The sequence below is a fragment of the Cervus elaphus genome, chromosome 5, assembly GCF_910594005.1.
Source record: "Cervus elaphus chromosome 5, mCerEla1.1, whole genome shotgun sequence".
Taxonomy (NCBI): Eukaryota; Metazoa; Chordata; class Mammalia; order Artiodactyla; family Cervidae; genus Cervus; species Cervus elaphus.
The window spans coordinates 58343085-58365323 of NC_057819.1; the positions used below are offsets into that span (position 1 = coordinate 58343085).

Here is a 22239-nt window from a genome sequence, read left to right on the forward strand (position 1 = left end):
GTGTGTGAAATTGGCAAAATGAAGAGGATTTCTTATATCCTTGATGGCTTCCTTCCATCTTTAAAATTTCCCCCTTTTCCCTTTCTTTTTTTTTTAAGTTTAGATCGAACCTGAGTTGAGTGGCTGATTTAGAATCGGAAAGTCTTAGAGTTGGAGAGGAAGAGAAAAGTATCATGTAGCTCATTTTTCTGATGAGAAACAGGGCTGAGGGGGCCTCCCTGGTGGTCCAGTGGGTGAGAACCTGCCTGCCAATGCAGGGGCCATGGGTTCAGTTCCTGGTCCAGAAGCTTCCCACATGCCCTGGAACAACGGAGCCCAGAGTGCCACAGCTCCTGAGCTGGAGCTCTAGGGCCTGCGAGCCACAGTCACTGAGTCCCCGTGCTGAAACTGCGGAGGCCCCCTCTCCCAACAGCCTGTGTTCTGCAATATGGGGAGCCAGTGCAATGAGAACCCTGTGCACCCCACCGGAGAGTAGACCTGCCAGCCACAACCAGAGAAAGCCTGTGTGCAGCAATGAAGACCCAGCACAACCAAAAGTAAATAAATACTTGAATAAATAATGAATCTTTAAGAAAAAGGAGAGGGGGTAAAAATTGAGGGAATTTTTCTCCCAAGGTCACAGAAGAAAAAGTAGAGAAATTATTTTGCTTTATACTTATTTATGTATTAATATGCCAACAATACATGCTCATGGGTTTAAATACAGAAAATGAAAAAAAAAATCGATCACTTGTAACTCTCGCTTTCATAAGTAACTGTTAACATTCAGTGCTATATCGTTCAGGAATTGCCTCTATGCATACTCAGTAATATAAATGTAAATATAAATACCAAATTTGTGGTAATTTGTTGTAGCAGCAATAGAAACTAACATGCCTAGTATGAAGGCATCACTGTTGTTGATTGCTGCTTTGGGCCTGACTCTTTGTGGCCCCATGGACTGCAGCCTGCCAGGTTTCTCTGTCCATGGGATTTTCACAAGAATGCTGGGATGGGTTGTCATTTCCTTCTCCAGGGGAGACCCAAGGATTGAACTGTCATCACCGGCATTGGCAGGCAAATGCTTTACCACTGAGCCACCAGGGAAGCCCATGAAGGTATTAATACTACTATAAATTATTTGACTAATTTCTTATTATTGGGTATTTAGGTTGAATCTGTTAATAGGTTTTGTTTATTCATATGCTAGCCTGCAAAAGGAACTTCAATAAATAGCTTTGCATCTTCAATATGTCTCACTTGTCTAATTATTTCCTGAGAGAAATTCTTAGAGGTGAAACTTCAGGGTCAAAAAATGTTTAAAGGCTTTTGGTACATGCTGTTCATTTGCTCTGAGATTAAAAAAAATTTATTTTTCACAACTTACACTTCTACTTTGTTTTACCTACCATGTAACACTGGTTATTTTTTATTCTTTTCAAATATTGATCATATGGTAGATAAAATGTTAAGATTACACTGCTGCTTCAATTTGTATTTCTTTGACCACTAGTGGATTCTGAACATGTTTTAAAGTTTAGGGATTACAAATGGTGACAAGCTAATTGATGCCAAATTTATTCACCCTGGTAAATTCTTTATTGTTTAAGCAAACAATGATGAAAAACTTTTTTTAATATTGATACAATTCATATTTATATATACATATAATTACAGTTATATAAATTGTAAAGTTATTATATATATATTCAAAAATTTGGAGACATTAACAATATAATCAGCTGCAATCTCATTGTTTATAGGTATGATTTTATGAACTGTTATGTCAGATAGAGCTTGAGAAGTTAGAAACAATAGCAAGATGTTTGGAAACAAAATCAATTTTTAGTAATATATAAACTAAATCTAGAGCATTTGAATCTTTTTCTTTATTTGATTTTCAGTCAATTTGGGTCATTTCTTTCTTTTTTTTTTTTTTTTTTTACAAAATAAGGATCTCCAAATAATTACATGACCACATTATTCTCCAGGTCACTTTATAATTTCTGTGGTATGTATGGAGGGGGCAATGGGAGAAGAGATAAATATCAGTTAGTAGTAATGTTTATACACTACATTCCTTGAAAAATATCTGGGTAAAGTAACTTTGGAAAGAAGGCATTTAAAACTTTTCAACTTAATGGAAGTTGTGGTCATTTCTTTTTCTAAAGACTCCCTATACTTCACCTTTAAAGGAGACTCTTGAAAGTTAACCAGAAATGTCTTCTACATTTCTATATATACTATCATTCCTGTGCAGATGCTATCATTGCCCTATGAGAGGAAAGGAAGGTCCGTCCCTGGAAGGGAAGAAATAAAGGAAGAGAATAAATGGTCCTTTAAAAATTAGATCAATGCATATCTACCCCAGGATATTATCAGTGTTAACCTAAAATGTGGGAGCCCAAAGATACTGTTTATTGTAACCTGGGATACTTTTTTTATTTTTACCACTTTCAGGGATTCTTATGAGAAAGTATGAAAAGTTGAAAAGGCATGATGATATTGTACCAGTTTTAAAAAGAAGAACCTGAAAGCTCAAGTAATTGCGGTACATCATGGAATGCTGTATTTTAGGTGCTGTCATTTTGATAAAAAAGGAATTAGAGACCATTGTAAATACTTATACCTGCTCAGTGAGTGGTCCTTGCTGCATTATTTATGGAAGAGCCTTTTATAGGTAAGAACTAGCATTTGATGTGATTGTGATTTGCATCTGTCATCATAAAAGCTTGATTTTGTTTTCAGTTTCACAAATAAAAATGACTCAAATTGAAATTTAAGGAGAAACCACCGCAGAAACCTTTTGATTAAATCTCTCAGAAGGGAGAGCAGTGTAACTGTTTAGCATTTGACTGTAAATTCTAGTTTCTGCTGACCTTCCTGACAGGCTTGCGTTTCATATACCTAATGTCCTGACGTGTTCTCAAAAATGTGGGGATTAGAAATATTCCCACAAAACTTTCCAAACATCTTTTTAAGGGATCTTAAACCTAGTTTAAGAAGACACTCTAGCAAAAGGCTGCTATTACAGAAATGGTTTTAGAGGGGAAAAATAAGCATCTGTTATTTGGATTTAGAACTTCAAAGCTAGAATTGTTCTTATAGAGCAAACAAAAGTTTTCTCATAGTCAATCTTTTTAAACAGAGTGAGATGAGATGGTGTATTTGTAAAGAAAATGCTTAAGGAAACACTTTACACTATGGTAACAGAATCATTTTTGTCTTTAATAGTTTTTATTGTTAATACAATAAAACATACTATACACAATGTATAGTCATGTATGTGGAAAAATTTTAACCACTTATGTATAAAAAGTAAAATTATTCTTTCCCAGGTAAAGCAAACTGTTGGAGCAGTACTTATCAATATGGTAGTCTCTATTGCTTACAATCCTTTTATGTATATTAAAAAAATTCGCTGGAATTTTAATAAATCTTTACCCACCTTTATTCAGCATAGATTTCCTTAAGCTTAAAATGATTTTCTCATTAGACACAACCAAATTTCAATTCTAAAGTAGCACTATTTCTCATAGAATAATGGATAAGAGGAAAATTTTACAGTTTAGCTTATGGATAATTATTGGTATTCCTAAGCATTTGAGATAAATTTATTTTTCAAGAATTTAAATGTTTTAGATTAAATTCGTAGTAAACTGTAATACAAATTCCAATGAAAACATAGTCATAGTTTTGTTATAACCCTATCTTTATTACAACTCTATCTGTATTATTTGTAACATACTCCTGTAACAGGTATTGAAGACTGAGGTGGTATGATAAATTTCTTCTTCCTTTGTTGCTGAATCAAAAGCTGGTTTAAGTGTCATTTTTTTCGATTACCTGAAAATCTGAAATAAATTATGAAATTTTATATTGGTCTAGAAAGTTAAAAACACACACACACACTTGTCACATTACAACTGACCTTGTACAACATGAATTTGAACTTTGGGAGCCACTTATATGCAGACTTTTTTCAACAAGGGATACTGCAGTACGACACAATTGGTGGCTGGTTGAATCTGCAGATGCAGAGCTGAGGATGTGGAGGAAACAAGTATGTGAAAGGCGACTACAGGTTATACGGATACTTTCCACTGTGTGGAGGAGGGTTAGCACCCCTGACCTCCATGTTGTTCAAGGACTGACTGCATTTTGTATTCTGTAATTTTTAGACAAAGCTGAAAAGATTAAAAGTACTTAACCTTATGTAAAGTACATTTGTGATTTTTTTAAAAAATGGTGTTTCAGTATTATTTATGACTTATCAAGTATTAGATGAAGTTACTTTTTCTGTGTGTTTGGAGAAATTACATTGTATTAGTATTTAGTATCTTGTATAATGTGGAAACTTAATAGAAAGTTTAACTTGATTTATCATACCCACTGGATTCCTCTTCCGAAAACTCTGAGGTGTGATATAAACTTTCCATTGTGGATCTTCTAAACTCTCCTAAAAAAAAGAAAGATGTATACATTTAATGTTTTATCTCAAATACAGTTTACAGTTTTTTTGCGTTTGAACCTGAAAATCCCTTTTCAGGGGTATCTGGTATCTCAGATAGTAAAGAAACTGCCTGCAATGCAGGAGACCCAGGTTTGATCTCTGGGCTACGAAGATCTCCTGGAGAAGAGAATGGCAACCCACTCCAGTATTCTTGCTTGGAGAATCCCTTGGACAGAGGAGCTTGGCGGGCTATAATCCATGGGGTTGCAAAGAACTGGACACAACTGAGGGATTAACACAATACAACAACTCTTACCCTTTCAACTGTGTGTAATGTAATGTTATACAAACACAGCTGTTACGTATCACTTGTGTTACCAGGGCAGATAATATTGGTCAAAGATGGCCATAACGATATCTCCCACTCTGCATGTTCCTTAGAAGTACTACCTTGCCATTCCCCCTTCAAGAGGCAGAATCCAATTTCCTTCCTGCTGAAATTGAGCTAGGCTTAGGACTCTTTTGTAATCAATAGCATGTGGAGGAAGTGACTGAATGACTTCTGAAGCTAATCAGAAAAAGCTATGCTGCTTCCATTAGATTCTCTTAGGATGCTTGCTTTGGGGGAAGTCAGTTGCCATGTAAGAAATCCTACCACCCTGAGACTGCCGTCCTGCATGGCCATGTATAGATGCTCCAGCTGACAGTCCCAGATGACCTTCTAGCCATCCCACCAAAGCTCCAGTCAGTTAGTAAATCCACCCATCTGTCAGTTGAGTATCATCACTAGGTAACAACTGATGTCCAGCCAAGCCACATTGGAACTCCTAACCCACAGAATTCTTGTGATATATGAAACAGCAACTGGAATAGCCGCTGTTTGGGGATCAGATGACTCAAACAAAAACTGAGAAGGACAATTAATTTAGAGACCAATATAAAGCATCCAAATAAATAAGATTTAGGAAACTTAGACAGGAATAGATATGCTAATTTGTTACTTAACCTTCTTATCTGCCCTTCTACTTTTGACTTGAATGCACTGGGATGTATCTAATAAGATGCTCTTTATCCTTGCTGATGACAGGTGTCCATGTCCCCCTTCATTTCCTGCATTCTACTTTTCATAAGGTTTGGTACATTTCATATTTGGTCCCTATCTCTCACTTACCACAACTCCTGAAATATTTCCACTGTATTCTCACTTTATTTTCTGAGATTTCTTTTCCCTTCTGGCTCTGGCAGAAACCTGGCTGTCCTCCGAGGACACTGCCAGCCCAGAAATCCTTTTACTGTTTCTTTTCCTTGGTCCTCTCACTATTGGACTTGGAGACGGACGGGTGTCCTCCTCCCTCTTATTCTCTTTCAGGGCATGTCCTTCCCTTCTTCTTGTCCTGAAACTCACATTGTCAGTTATAGACTCAACTATTGCTATCTCCCTGCAACAGCATTGTTCTCAGTTCATTGCATCATTGGCTTATTGTCACTTTCTGACTAGTTTCTTAATTTAGCAATTTAAATATTCACGCAGAAGATTCTTTCACCCTGGATCTCAATTCCTTGAGCTCTGTTCTTTTAGATTGTGTCTTTACCTTACTGCAGCCACCAGTCCCCATGCTCATTCTCAGACTTTGTCACTACCAGTAACTGTAAGCCCCCCTCAGTTTCCTGCGTTCAACTAGCTGACTACCAGCTTTTATCCTTTTTAGGTCACTCCCTCTATTACCCCACCACCAGCAATTCTTCAACCCTACTGGGATTTCCAGTTCTACCATCTTTTCATTGTTCCTCTCTGTTTTGATTTCCTCTTTCCCTTCTTTGTACCATTTAAATTCCATGGTCATTCACCCTCTTGCATATATGCTGATTTCCTTACCCTTTTCTCACTTTGTTGTACTCACTTGACAAGTCACTTCAGTCGTGTCCGACTCTATGCGACCCCATAGATGGCAGCCCACCAGGCTATAACCCTAGGTAAATCCAACACTCTGCCTATTCCTGTCGTGAAGCATAAGGCTCAGTGGGAAAAACATACAAGTGGGCCTCACTTTAAATTCATGGTCACAGACATTAAGGGGAACTCTTAACGGCTTCCCAGGTGGCATAGAGATAAAGAATCTGCCTACCAATACAGGAGACACATGATATGCAGGCTCAATCCCTGGATTAGGAAGATCCCCTGGAATAGAAAATGGCAGCTCACTCCAGTATCTTGCTTGGAGAACTCCATGGACAAAGGAGCCTGGTAGGCTGCAGTCCATGGGGTCTCAAAGAGCTGGACAAGACAGCCTGCATGCATGTCATGTCATTAGTATGTTCAGGCCATCCTATTCAACATTCCTAAGTCCATTCATTCTTCCACTTTCCTAGATAACTTATTTACTCTTTTTTTCCCATTTTCCAAAACCTACGACTCTCCATATGCATCACAATTCTTATCTGATGGTTTATTTTCCATTTTCATAGAGGAAATAAAACATAGTAGGAAAAAGCTTCTCTAAGCTCTGTGTCGAGTTATTCTCTTAATTCTGTTCTGTGTTTCACGTCCCCATGCTCCTATCTAAGGCCCACCCCTCTACTTCTTTACTAGATCTCATCCTCTCTTGAATACACAAGACATGGCTCCAGTAATTCCTTCTGTATTTCACTTATCAGTTTTTTTGCACTCTACTAAATCTTCCCCATTAGCATATACATATTTGGTTGAAGACACATGAATAAGTTCTCATCAATGAGTGTGGATGAGATGATACATACTGCTTCTGAGTCTGAGCATTGGGCAATGTGCATTCATTTCTCCTTAAATTTTCCATTTCCTCAATCTATAACATGGAAAACTATGATTTGCTTTCGACCATGCAGATGATAATGACATACAAGTCAGTGGTTCTCAACTGGATGATTTTTCTCGACAGGGAAGATTGGGAAACATCTGCAGATATTTTTGTTCTTAAAACTGGTAGGTGGAAGTACAATTGGCATCTAGCGGGTAAAGACCAAGGATGCTGCTAAAAATCTTACAATGCTCATGACAGTCATACCATTCTCCCCAACAAAAAAATTATTTGGCTCAAAATTTTAATAGTGCAATATTGAGAAACCCTGCCCTGGAGGATGGTGGAGCAATAAGACAGAAGATCATGACCTTCTGAATGCCTGTGGGACTACCTTGTAAATGTAGACAGCTCACTTCAGGATTAGGGAAGAAACAAACTTCCATATACTTAAGCTACTGTACCTTTGGGACTCTTTGTAATAGAAGCTTAGCCTTTACTTTAACTAATATATTCCATCACTCTTTGAAGTAAAGAACTACCTTGGGCTTCTCAGTTGAATATTTTCAATGCATCACAATATAGAGAACCATCCAGACATCCTAATGCCTGTTTTATACTATCTGATGTCTTTAATTCAGCATTCCCTTTGGTTTGGCAGGGTGTAATAATATTTCTTACACTGGAGAAATTGTTCCTGGACTTTCCAACTTTGAAATTATACCTGGCTGGCCTCAAATAGTTGTTTAACATTCATTTCCCAGCTGCTGAGCCAAGGTGATTTTTATTGTGAAATATTTCCAAGTAGATTCTCTGAGAAGAATAACTGTATCTACAGCTTTTCTTTTACTCAACTTGGGTCACAATTTCTGGTTTAAATAAAAGACATTCACACTCGCTGTGTAGCTGTTCTTCAGTCACTCAGGCATGTCCGACCCTTTCTGACCTTGGGACTGCAGCACACCAGGCTTCCCGGCCCTTCACCATCTCTTGGAGCTTTGCTCAAACTCATGTCATTGAGTTGGTGATGCCGTGCAACCATCTTGTCCCCTGTCATCTCTTTTCCTCCCTGCCTTCAGTCTTTCGCAGTTTCAGGGTCTTTGCTAATGAGTCAGCTCTTTGCATCAGGTGGCCAAGTATTGGAGCTTCAGCTTAAGCATCAGTCCTTCCAATGAATATTCAGGATTGATTTCCTAGAGGATTGACTGGCTTGATCTCCCTGTAGTCTAACGGACTTTCAAGAGTCTTCTCCAACACCACAGTTCAAAAGCATCAACTCTTCAGCGCTCAGCCTTCTTTATGATCCAACTCTCACATCCACACATGACTACTGGAAAAACCATAGCTTTGACTATACAGACCTTTGTTGGCAAAGCAATGTCTCTGGTTTTGGTTGGTTACACTGTCTAGGTTAGTCATAACTTTTCTTCCAAGCAGCAAGCATCTTTTAATTTTATGGCTGCAGTCACCATCTGCAGAGATTTTGGAGCCCAAGAAAATAAGTCTGTCACTATTTCCATTGTTTCCCTATCTACTTGCCATGAAGTGATGGGATCAGATGCCATGATTATCATTTTTTGAATGCTGAGTTTCAAGCCAGCTTTTTCACTCTCCTTTTTCACTTTCATCAAGAGGCTCTTTAGTTCCTCTTCACTTTTTGCCATTAGGATGGTGTCATCTCCATATCTGAGGTTACTGATATTTCTCCAGGCAGTCTTGAGTCCAGCTTGTGCTTCATCCAGCCCAGCATTTCTCATAATGTACTCTGCATATAAGTTTACCAAGCAGGGAGACAGTGTACAGCCTTGATGTACTCCTTTCCCAATTTGAAACCAGTCTGTTGTTCCATGACCAGTTCTAACTGTTGCCTCTTGACCTGCATACAGGTTTCTCAGGAGGCAGGTCAAGTGGTCTGGTATTCCCATCTCTTTAAGAATTTTCTACAGTTTGCTGTGATCCACAGAGTCTAAGGCTTAGCATAGTCCACGAAGCAGAAGTAGATGTTTTTCTGGAATTCTCTTGTTTTTTCTATGGCCCAACAGATGTTGGCAATTTGATCTCTGGTTCCTCTGCATTTTCTAAATCCAGCTTGACCATCTGGAAGTTCTCGGTTCAAGTACTGTTGAAGCCTAGCTTGGAAAATTTTGAGCATTACTTTGCTAGCGTGTGAGATGAGTGCAATTGTGTGGTAGTTTGAACATTCTTTGGCATTGCCTTTCTCTGAGATTGGAATGAAAACTGACCTTTTCCAGTTCTGTGGCCACTGCTGAGTTTTCCAAATTTGCTGGCATATTGAGTGCAGCACTTTCACAGCATCATCTTTTAGGATTTGAAATAGCTCAACTGGAATTTCATCACCTCCACTAGCTTTGTTTGTAGTGATGCTTCCTAAGGCCCATTTGACTTTGTACTCCAGGATGTCTGACTCTAGGTGAGTGATCACACCATCGTGGTTATCTGGGTCATTAAGGTCTTTTTTGTACAGTTCTTCTGTGTATTCTTGCCATCTCTCCTTAATATCCTCTGCTTCTGTTAGGTCCATACCATTTCTGTCCTTTATTGTTCCCATCTTTGCATGGAATGTCCCCTTGGTATCTCATATTTTTGAAGAGATCTCTAGTCTTTCCCATTCTGTTGTTTTCCTCTATTTCTTTGCATTGTTCACTTAGGAAGGCTTTTTTTTTTTTTAAATCTCTGCTTGCTATTCTTTGGAACTCTGTATTCAGATAGATATATCTTTCCTTTTCTCCTTTGCCTTTTGCTTCTTTTCTTTTCTCAGCTATTTGTAAGGCCTCCTCAGACAATCACTTTGCCTTTTTGAATTTCTTTTTCTCGGGATGGTTTTGATCATGGCCTCCTGTACAATGAGCCTCCATCCATAGTTCTTCAGGCGCTCTGTCTATCAGATCTAATCTCTTGAATCTGTTTGTCACTTCCACTGGATAATCATAAGGGATTTAATTAGGCCTGAATGGCCTAATGGTTTTCCCTACTTTCTTCAATTTAAGGAGTTCATGATCTGAGCCATGGTCAGTTCCTGGTCTTGTTTTTGTTGACTGTATAAAGCTTCTCCATCTTCGGCTGCAAAGAATATAACCAATCTGATTTCAGTGTTGGCCATCTGGTGATGTCCATGTGTAGAGTCGTGTCTTGTGTTGTAGGAAGAGGGTGTTTGCTATGATCAGCGTGTTCTGTTGGCAAAATTCTGTTAGCTTTTGCCTTTCTTCATTTTGTACTCCACGACCAAACTTGCCTGTTACTTTAGGTATCTCTTGACTTCCTACTTTTGCATTCCAGTCCCCTATGTTGAAAGGGACATCTTTTTTTCACACTGTCATAGGAAACCTTAACAAAGGTTAACCTACATAAAGGAATATTTGAAGTTATCATCCAGGTGTTTGGAGATTTCTGTTCACTTGCAATAAGGTGAGGATCATGGGACGGTTGACTCTTGGCTCCATCTTGCAAAAGCACTTAGTTTGATTCCTGACCTAGTTTTCCTGCTGTAGGTCTAACTTAAGGTATGATTTGAGATGTTTGACCTGGAGGTCTTCAAGGAAGCTGGAAGATTAGGACCCATATCACTCCAGCAAGGGAGACCAGAAACAGCGCAAACTTGAGAGTGTGGTGTTTGCTTACACTGCTTACAGTTTCAACAGAAACAGGCATCTCCTTGTTGATAACAGTGAAAGTGAAAGTGTTAGCTGTGTCCAGCTCTTTGAGACCCCATGGATTGTAGCCCACCAGGCTCCTCTCTCCCTGGAATTCTCCAGGCGAGAATACTGGAGTGGGTTGCTGTTCCCTTCTCCATGGGATCTACCCCACCCAGGAATTAAACCTGGGTCTCCTGCATTGCATGTAGATTCTTTACCATCTGAGCCAAAGACTCTCAAAGCATAGATTCCCATAAGTGGGCAAGAAAAGGATCTGATTTCACCAGCTTTTAGCCTAACCTTGTACCAAAGAGCAATAGAATAAGTCAACGATGCAAAACTGCGATAAACCTACAATCCCATTCCTTTACACGAAGACAATGGCATATAATTTTCATATAATATAGTATTATACACAAATGAGATTTTTAAAATGCTTTCTGTGAGGATAAATTGAAATGGAAAAGATGTTACCTGGCAGTTCTGTGGCTGAAAAGGTGAATGAAATTTTATCATTTTGTCATGCAAAACATCTTTAGTGGCCTTACTAGAAAAGGGTAAATAATAACTCATATGTAAAGGTTGTGTCAGAGTTTATAGACTAGACCCCTGGTAATGGATTCAACCTTTCCACAACAAATCAAAAGTATCGTTGTGTGCTCACATGAATATACAGCAGTCATTACCTTAAATTTAAAACTCACCATAAGCAGCAAACACATCGAGCAGGGTATGAAGGCTGTATTGCATCAGTGTGGCCTGCAGAGAATTTCTTCATAAGGGTTTTGCCTTGTTGAAATATGTGTTGCAGTTCAAAGCTAAAGGGATTACTTCTGAATAGTCATCATAGAGGTTGATTACGTTCGTATATTATATTTAGCTGGACCCTGCAGGCTATTCCTCCATTAGGTCTGCTGGTCCTGCTATTGTCAAAAAGTTGATCACCTCATGTTAAAAGACTGTGCTTTCTGTTGACCTTATCAAAATGTCTCAAAGGGTTTTGTTAAAAAATAAATTCAGATTGTGTTTTATGAAAATGATTAAGAATAAATACCATGTATGAAAACTGCTCCTATCTTCTGGGTGATTGTAGCATTATGACATTGTTAATGAGGAGTTTATATTTTACTTTTTCATTGCAGCACAATTTACTTAAAGCCATAGAAATTTTAGTAGAAATAGCTCTTTTTCATGCTGAGAGTAGAGTGTCTCAGAAACTGACTTCCAAAAAATGGAGAAGTCACTACCTCTGCCCCATGTATTCAGATCATATAGAATTAACACCATGGAAGTAAGCCCAGTATATCAGCATTAACACAGTAGTACATCTACAATGGCCTATTACAATGTGGTTTTAAAAGGTAACTGTACTGAGAACAGAGTATACACACTGAAATTTGTCATTCACACTTGATAATCAGAAAATCATTTTAAATAAATAAATTAAAATTTAACTGCTTATCCTCTCGACAGCATATTCAGTTAATCACAACAGTAGAAAAATGTTAAAGAAGAGAGTTGAATATATATATATATACTTATAATCCTGAGTCCAATTGCCAATATAGGGCATATTTTAATAAACTTGACTTTTAACCTATGTCATTAGGAATGAGCTACAGATTAAGTAACAAAATGAAATAAAAGCTTTGACAAAGATATTGACAGGGACGGTTTTATTATTTAAAATAGCCTATATAAAATGTTCACTAGAATCACATTACAAAAGCTTTCCTTTGGGAACCAAGATAATTTTGAAGCTATCTCAACTGAATGGCTCATCTCTGAATGATGATTCCCAGGAGTGGTGATGGGTTGGCACAGACTCGCATGTCCTGTTGGGCAGGTCCTCCTTGTAACTGATGGCGTGTGAAACGGCGGGTCAGAGACACAGCCTGTGAGCCTGGAGCGCAGCCAGACACACATTATGGCCTCATTAGCACTGTTCTCTCATCAACTGAACTCTTCAGCAAGTCGAAGCTTCCTAATATTCCTTGTGCTCACTCGCCTTTAGCCACTTCACTTGATACTCACAATGGAGGAGAAGTGGGTATCAGTCAGGAGGAAGCAGACGGCACATTCAACTGGGATTCTGAAGAGACATTATTGAAGGGGCCATTAGGCGACAAGGGCAATAAATGCTGAAGAGGGCGTGGAGAAAAGGGAACCCTCTCACACTGGTGGTGGGAATGCAAACTGATACAACCACTATGGAGAACAGTGTGGAGACTCCTTAAAAAACCGGAAATAAAGCTACCATACAACCCAGAAATTCCACTTCTGGGCATACACACCCAGGAAATCGGAATTGAAGAAAACACAGGTACCCCCGTGTCCACTGCAGCACTGTTTACAACGGATAGGACGTGGAAGCCACCTAGATGGCCCTCGGCAGATGAATGGATAAGGAAGTCGTGGTGCATAGACACAAGGGAATATTACTCAGCTGCAAAAAAAACGTATTTGAGTCAATTCTGATGAAGTGGATGAACCTAGAACCTATTATACAGAGTTCTGCAGTAAGTCAGAACGAGAAAGACAAATATCACATACTAACACACACATATGGAACCTAGAAAGGTGGTACCAATGAGCCTACATGAAGGGTAGCAAAGGAGGCACAGAGAACAGACTTCTGGACTCAGTGGAAGGAGAGGGTGGGATGCTTTGAGAGAATAGCATTGAAACATATACATTACCACATGGAAAATATCCAGTGGAAGTTGGTTACATGACACAGGGCACCCTAAGCCAGCGCTCTGTGACAGCTTGGAGGGGTAGGGTGGAGGGAAGTGGGAGGGGGGCTCAAGAGCGAGGGGACGTACGTATGCCTATGGCCGATTCATGTTGATATATGGCAAAAACAATCACAATACTGTAATTATTCTCCCATTAAAATAAATTTTTAAAAAAGAGAGAGATAAGAGCAGAACTTGAACAACATGGGATGCTGAGGCACTCAGTAACTGGCAGTGGAAGGATGCCATGCCATTATCTTCCCCAGGCCAAGAGTAAAGGGGAAGAGGAGGGTGTTATTGGACTCAGGAGAGGGATGAAAGTCTAGAACAGGGCTCAGCCAACCGAGCCTAGAAGCAGCGGCTGTGGTGTCACAGATGTCAGACTGAGCTGAAGTCAGGGGTAAGTGAATAACTCCTGACCTTTCTACCACCTAACCTCTGATCCCCAGCTGATGACTACTTTGGATAAATCCAAACTAGGAAGACAGAAGGCAACGAAATTGTGAGATGCAGTCTGAAGTCAGTCTCCCGGGATACAGAGCAAAGTGTGAGAATGGATTTTGTGTGCGTGTGAGAAAGAAATTGCATACAGTAATCACGAGGTGCAAGTGCCAGCAGTCTGGCCATGTGAAGCATGGTTCAAGTGCCAACATACCTGATGGTGCTATATGATCTGATGCTGCTTTTTCTCTTGATTTTCTTTCCCTTTTCTCTTTTTTCACCCCCACCCCCGTTTTTGGTAATACCGGTTTGTCATTCATGGAACTTCTCATTTTATAGTCTATAACAATTCTGTAAACAAAAGCCTGAGATTGCAGAGTTAGTCCCACTTTACCAAACAAACAAAACAAAGACAACAATGAAAACCAACCAAACAATACCCACCCTTGACCAAAACAAAACCATCAGCATTTTATTGGTAATACTTTCCTACTTTTTGTTAACAAACAAGGTGATCTGTTCCATTGGTGTTTTGAGGCAGAAATCATGATGCGGTTATTCTATCCTGATGAGTATAAAGGTCAAGATATAACAAATTTTAAAGCAGGACCCATCTTTTTTTTTTTTTTTTTTTTTTAAGTTGGAGGCTAATTACTTCACAACATTTCAGTGGGTTTTGTCATACATTGATATGAATCAGCCATAGAGTTACATGTATTCCCCATCCTGATCCCCCCTCCCACCTCCCTCTCCACCCGATTCCTCTGGGTCTTCCCAGTGCACCAGGCCCGAGCACTTGTCTCATGCATCCCACCTGGGCTGGTGATCTGTTTTACCATAGATAATATACATGCTGTTCTTTCGAAATATCCCACCCTCACCTTCTCCCACAGAGTTCAAAAGTCTGTTCTGTACTTCTGTGTCTCTTTTTCTGTTTTGCATATAGGGTTATCATTACCATCTTTCTAAATTCCATATATATGTGTTAGTATGCTGTAATGTTCTTTATCTTTCTGGCTTACTTCACTCTGTATAATGGGCTCCAGTTTCATCCATCTCATTAGAACTGATTCAAATGAATTCTTTCTAATGGCTGAGTAATATTCCATGGTGTATATGTACCACAGCTTCCTTATCCATTCATCTGCTGATGGGCATCTAGGTTGCTTCCATGTCCTGGCTATTATAAACATTGGGGTGCACGTGTCTCTTTCAGATCTGGTTTCCTCAGTGTGTATGCCCAGCAGTGGGATTGCTGGGTCATATGGCAGTTCTATTTCCAGTTTTTTAAGAAATCTCCACACTGTTTTCCATAGTGGCTGTACTAGTTTGCATTCCCACCAACAGTGTAAGAGGGTTCCCTTTTCTCCACACCCTCTCCAGCATTTCTTGCTTGTAGACTTTTGGATAGCAGCCATCCTGACTGGCGTGTAATGGTACCTCATTGTGGTTTTGATTTGCATTTCTCTGATAATGAGTGATGTTGAGCATCTTTTCATGTGTTTGTTAGCCATCTGTATGTCTTCTTTGGAGAAATGTCTGTTTAGTTCTTTGGCCCATTTTTTGATTGGGTCATTTATGTTTCTAGAATTGAGCTGCAGGAGTTGCTTGTATATTTTTGAGATTAATCCTTTGTCTGTTTCTTCATTTGCTATTATTTTTAATATTATTATTTATTATTTTTTTGCAGGACACATCTTTTAAGTTTGGGTAGGTTTGGTAGATGCTCTTAAACTGACCTGTGGTTTTTATATTACAAGTTTGCAGTTCAGCTCAGTTTAGTCGCCCAGTGGTGTCCGAATCTTTGCGACCCCATGAATCACAGCACGCCAGGCCTCCCTGTCCATCACTAACTCCCAGAGTTTACTCAAACTCATGTCCATTGAGTCAGTGATGCCATCTAGCCATCTCATCCTCTGTCATCCCCTTCTCCTCCTGCCTTCAATCTTTCCCAGCATCAGGGTCTTTTCAAATGGGTCAGTTCTTCACATCAGGTGGCCAAAGTATTGGAGTGTCAGCTTCAACATCAGTCTTTCCAATGAATATTCAGGACTGATTTCCTTTACGATGAACTGGTTGGATCGCCTTGCAGTCCAAGGGACTCTCAAGAATCTTCTCCAAAACCACAGGTCAAAAGCATCGTCTTCAGCGCTCAGCTTTCTTTATAGTCCAACTCTCACAACCATACATAACCACTGGAAAAACCATAGCCTTGACTAAATGGAACTTTGCTGGCAAAGTAATGTCTCTGCTTTTTAATATGCTATCTAGGTTGGTCATAGCTTTTCTTCCAAGGAGCAAGTGTCTTTTAATTTCATGGCTGCAGTTACCATTGTGGTGATTTTAGAGCCCCCAAAAATACAGTCTGTCACTGTTTCTCCATCTATTTGCCATGAAGTGATGGGACCAGAGGCCATGATCTTAGTTTTCTGAACGTTGAGCTTTAAGCCAACTTTTTCGCTCTCCTCTTTCACTTTCATCAAGAAGCACCTTAGTTTCTCTTCAATTTCTGCCATAAGGATGGTGTCATCTGCATATCTGAGGTTATTGATATTTCTCCTGGCAATGTTGATTCCAGCTTGTGCTTCATCCAGCCCAGTGTTTCTCATGATGTACACTGCATGTAAGTTAAATAGGCAGGGTGACAATATACAGCCTTGATGTACCCCTTTCCTGATTTGGAACCAGACCGTTGCTCTATGTACAGTTCTAACTGTTGCCTCTTGACCTGCATACAGATTCCTCAAGAGGCAGATCAGGTGGTCTGGTATTCTCAACTCTTAAAGAATTTTCTACAGTTTGTGGTAACCCACACAGTCAAAGGCTTTGGCCTAGTCAATAAAGCAGAAATAGATGATTTTCTGGAACTCTCTTGCTTTTTCAATGATCCAATGGATGTTGGCCATTTGATCTCTGGTTCCTTTGCCTTTTCTAAAACCAGCTTGAACATCTGGAAGTTCACAGTTCACATATTGTTGAAGCCTGGCTTGGAGAATTTTGAGCATTACTTTACTAGCTTGTGAGATGAGTGCAATTGTGTGGTAGTTTGAACATTCTTTGGCACTGCCTTTCTTTGGGATTGGAATGAAAACTGACCTTTTCCAGTCCTGTGGCCACTGCTGAGTTTTCCAAATTTGCTGGCATATTGAGTGCAGCACTTTCACAGCATCATCTTTTAGGATTTGAAATAGCTCAACTGGAATTTCATCACCTCCACTAGCTTTGTTCGTAGTGATGCTTTCTAAGACCCACTTGACTTCACACTCCAGGATGTCTGACTCTAGATGAGTGATCATACCATCATGATTATCTGGGTCGTGAAGATCATTTTTGTATAGTTCTTCTGTGTATTCTTGCCACCTCTTCTTAATATCTTCTGCTTCTGTTAGGTCCATACCATTTCTGTCCTTTATTGTGCCCATCTTTGCATGAAAATTTCCCTTGGTATCTCTCATTTTCTTGAAGAGATCTCTAGTCTTTCCCATCCTATTGTTTTCCTCTATTTCTTTGCACTTATCACTGAGGAAGGCTTTCTTATCTCTCCTGGCTATTCTTTGGAACCCTGCATTCAAATGGGAATATCTTTCCTTTTCTCCTTTGCTTTTCACTTCTTTTCTTTTCTCAGCTATTTGTAAGGCCTCCTCAGATAGCCATTTTTCTTTTTCTGGGGATGGTCTTGATCTCTGTCTCCTGTAGAATGTCATGAACCTCCATCTATAGTTCATGAGGTACTCTGTCTATCAGATCTAGTCCCTTGAATCTATTTCTCACTTCCACTGTATAATCGTAAGGGATTTGATTTAGGTCATACCATTACGGGTTCTGGTACATAGCAATTCTGTTTTCAAAGGCTTCTGTTAACATTTGAAGCCTGTTAAAATTTATACAAGGATCAGAAGTATATTCAAACTCAAAATTATAGGTTCTTTCTCCCCCTTAGGCATCATTATCTTAAATACAGAGTGGAGCCAGATCGGATGGAGAACTGACACAGAATTACCCTGCACATCTTTGTCTGGACATCTAATCTTAATGAGAGTGTCTGACCCACACCTGTCAGTCTGCTCTGGCACTTTCTTAAGATAAATAAATACAGTGCTGATGTCTTCATACAGTTTTAAAAATTTCTCCAGTGAATGCCACATTACAGATTCTGCATTTTTTTCTGGTCAAGATTGAATAACCAAAATCAGATTACTCTTTTCTATGAAACCACCCCCTTTCTCCCTCCCAAACCCTGTAAATCTACCAATCTAGATCTAGTAAATCAGAATCTGCATTTTAAAAGGATACCAAGGTCACTGCTTGCTCACTAAAGTTTGAGATTCACTGTTTTGTATAAATTTCTTCTTTCTTATATCTACTATTTAACATTGGAGCAAAACAGCCCATTTGGTAAAAGGAGGGACACCAGGTTGTCTTTTGTTCAGCTGCACATTCAGATCATGAGTAAAAATGAAATTTGTTTCCATGGGATTGAGAGTGTATTTTGTATGAGGGGATGTGATAGAACTTTTTAAAATTTTTAAATTAAAACAATCATATCCTAATTATTGTCAGATATGTATTTTATTGACGAGTAGATGATGAACAATGCCGTGTTAGTTTCTGCGTCACAGCAAGGTAATTCAGTTGTACACACATAATACATAGATATATATTCTTTTTCATATTCTATTTCACGCATGCTACATTGCTTCAGTTGTATCCAACTCTTTGTGACCCCATGGACTGTAGCCTGCCAGGCTCCTCTGTGCACGGGATTCTCCAAGCAAGAATACTGGAGTGGGTTGCCATGCCTGCCTCCATGGGCTCTTCCCAAACCAGGAATAGAACCTGCATCTCCTGCATTGGCAGGTAGGTTCTTTACCACTAGCACCAAATGGCAAGGCCATATTCACCCTCACTCCAGTGATTTCAAAAGAAGGAAGGTGAGTAACAGGAGAGCCTCTTAGGTAGCTGTATTGTGTTAGGCTCAGAGAGGAGGATTTATTTGACCTTGTGAAGAACTGCTGTGGAAAGCCTGTCAAGTTCCTAATTGTTGTTTGTCTATTTTCTTGTCTTCTAGAGATGGTTTCTAAAGTAGTGGTTTAAAAAATTTGCAACATGCCCCAGGGATCTCCCTGAACACTAACAGGACAATGGCTTGGGCAATGCAGAACTTAAGCCAGGGTTTCCATCGGTGTGTTGATGCCTTTATTTCATTATACTTTGACTCAACCCCTAATGGATTCAGCTTCATAAAGTCAGAAAAAGAGAGAAAGAAAAGCAATTTATTCATGTTTTCACTGGAACTCGCTGCAGACATGAAATTCCTCTAAAAATGCAAATCATTTGGTGCAACACAAGAGAAACTCGGTAACTAAAGCTCTTAGAGGAAAGCCCTTTCCCAGAGCTAATGTTCTTCCGCCCAGTGATTGAATAAATCGATCCATTTATTACAACATCTTCACTTAAGTTTTTTTTTAATCCCTAGATGAATGTGTCTAAGGGTACTAGAGGACTTTTCTTTATCACTAAGAAAATTGACTACACTTGCTAATTTGGCTTTTAATCTTAGATATAGCAAAACAAATACCATAAACAAGTGTACAAGAAATCAATATAGATCTGTTCAATATCAGATTGATCAAAAAAGGATTTAGTAAGATTGTAAGATGTAAAATGCCAATGTACAAACAAAGCCCTTACTTATGTAATATGGCTTTAGAGGAGCTCTGGATCTGAGAGAAACTATTTCTGAAAACAGAAATGGTGTGCTTTTGTTGCATTAGAGAAAAATCCCCAGAAGGCCTACCTATCCAAGGTATTTAATGTGAATATTTGTTTTTAAATGATTTCTTGTCTTTTGTCCAGCCAATCTTGTTAATTCACAGAGCACCCTATCACAGGTTTTTTTATGTTACATAAAGTCAAAATTACACTTAACAAGTGTAAGGTTGGTCATAAAAAATAGATAAAACAACATTCTTAAAAGCTCAGATATCACAAGGAAAGGTTGTCAGCCATTCTTTTCAGAGAAGGTGAGGACAATAAGAAATAAAAAGTATACACAAAGACTTCTGAAATGCTGCTTAGACCACCTCTGGGTCTAAAACCATAGGTGTTTTGTAGAACCCAAATAGCAATCCAATTGCTCATTGAACACTTTTGATTAAGCATATTTTAAATTCCTCTTGTATAAAAATGAGTGAGAAGAAGATGAATGTTACTTGACTGTTCAAATGACACAAATTTTGAACAGGGCTTTTCCAAAAGTGGGTAGAGCTTATGTTGAACACACACTGTGTCTGTCTACTGGTAATCCCTTTTCAGTTGTCATTCATTCAACAGATATTCACTGAGTACCACCTGAGTGAAAAATACACATTTGAGAGTGACATGCTGGGGTCCAGTTGGTAGTAGTGTTCAGGTTAGATGGATTCAGGAGTCCATGGCTGGGGAGAGGGTTGTAGTGGAGGACTCAATCTATAATCACAGCACGATTCTCTGCACCAGCGCCTGGTCTTCAGAGGAGAAATGAGAGTTTTACGTACAATTTGTTAAAGCAATTAGTAGTGCTATATGAAAGGAGAGAAGGTTAGCACTCCCCCAGACAAGGATGGAAGAGGTCCTCAGGCCTGACAACATGCATATGGTTAAGTCAGGACCCCTGGTGGCACAGTGGTAAAGAATCCTCCTGCCAACACAAGAGACGTGGGTTCAATCCCTGGGTCAGGAGGAGGAAATGGCAACCCACTCCAGTATTCTTCCCTGGAGAATCTCATAAACAGAGGAGTCTGGTAGGCTACAGTCCAAGGGGTTGCAAAGAGTCGGTCAAGACTGAATGACTAAACAACAAACAACTATGAGGGAGCAGAGGGTCTGAAAAAAAAAACAAAAAACCACGAAGACATTAACAGAATACATATAAATGCATTTAAGTGCTTGTATCAGGGAAAATAAGCCTGTTGGGTTTCCCATGGTCAGACTCTGATTCTTTGATAGGTTGATTGGCGGGTCAAAAATTTGAGGAGCAGAGAATCTCTGTGTTAGAGTTTGTATCCTTAATGTGTGTACATTACACACCTGCACGTGTATTTTGACTTACAGATAAGAAGTCATTTTTGAAAACATTTTTGTGGTTTGAATATAAATATGTAATCACAATTTTTTGTAGTCTTCAGATTATAGACTCTTCTCTTCTGAAAAGTAATATATTCATCCCTGTGCCTTGCATGATGTCTTGGAGATAGTATATATATAATGTTTCCTGAATGAACACAGCTTGTAGCTTGGGATTTACTTTTAAAAATGTGACAGGTGATAACTGGAAGTTTGGGGTTGACATATACACACTACTGCATATAAAATAAATAACTTATGAGGACCTACTGTATAGCATGAGTAACTCTACTCAATACTCTGTAATGACCTCTATGGGAAAGAATCTGAAAAAAGAGTGGATTATATGTATTTATAAGAGTACACTTTGCTCTACACCTGAAACCAACACAACATTGTAAATCAACTAAACTTCGATACATTTTTAAAAAAATGCAACATATCATTGCCAGAGAAATGGATAAAGAAGATGCAATGCAGATGTACAATGGAATATTACTCAGCCATAAAAAAGAATTAATGCCATCTGTAGTAATGTGGATGGACCCAGAGAGTGTCATACTGAGTGAAGTAAGTTAGATAGAGAAAGACAAATATCATATGACATACTTATATGTGGAATCTAAAATATGACACAAGTGAACTTACCTACAAAACAGAAGCAGACTCACAGACATAGAGAACAGACCTGTGTTGCTGAGGCGGAATGAGGGCGGATGGACTGGGATTTGGGGATTAGCAGATGTGAACTATCATATACAGAATGGATAAACAAGGCTCACTGTATGGCATAGGGAACTATATTCAATATCCTGTGATAAAGCATAATGAAAAAGAATATAAAAAAGAATATATATGTATAACTGAATCACTTTGCTATACAGCAGAAATTAACACAACATTGTAAATCAGATATACTTTAATTAAAAAAATCTCAACTCTGCTTATACTGAAAAAGTGTGATATAATAAAGAATTGCTTGGCACAAAGTAGATGACCAATAAATATCTACTGAAAAACAGAATAAATGACTTATGTCTGCCCTTCAAAGTTCAGGTGAGAGCACAAAATATAAAGACAAAACTATTGGTCTGAAA

The 22239-nt window shown here is 38.9% G+C and overlaps 1 protein-coding gene and 1 pseudogene across 2 annotated transcripts in view; one reads left to right on the forward strand and one right to left on the reverse strand.

The window, feature by feature from the left end:
• Window positions 1-3673: 3673 nt before the first annotated feature.
• TTC29 (tetratricopeptide repeat domain 29) overlaps window positions 3674-22239 on the reverse strand; it is a 252291-nt gene continuing 233725 nt past the window's right edge. The window contains exons 12-13 of one of the 2 annotated variants that reach the window (XM_043902567.1): window positions 4369-4438; window positions 3674-3833 (exon numbers count right to left, since the gene is read on the reverse strand). In XM_043902567.1, the coding sequence (XP_043758502.1) occupies window positions 3809-3833; window positions 4369-4438 (95 nt within the window). In that variant the 3' untranslated portion in view covers window positions 3674-3808. Of the gene's footprint in view, window positions 3834-4368; window positions 4439-20323; window positions 20545-22239 lie in introns of those variants that run through there. The other variant, XM_043902568.1, reaches the window with a different exon arrangement.
• LOC122695942 lies at window positions 20596-20699 on the forward strand (annotated as a pseudogene).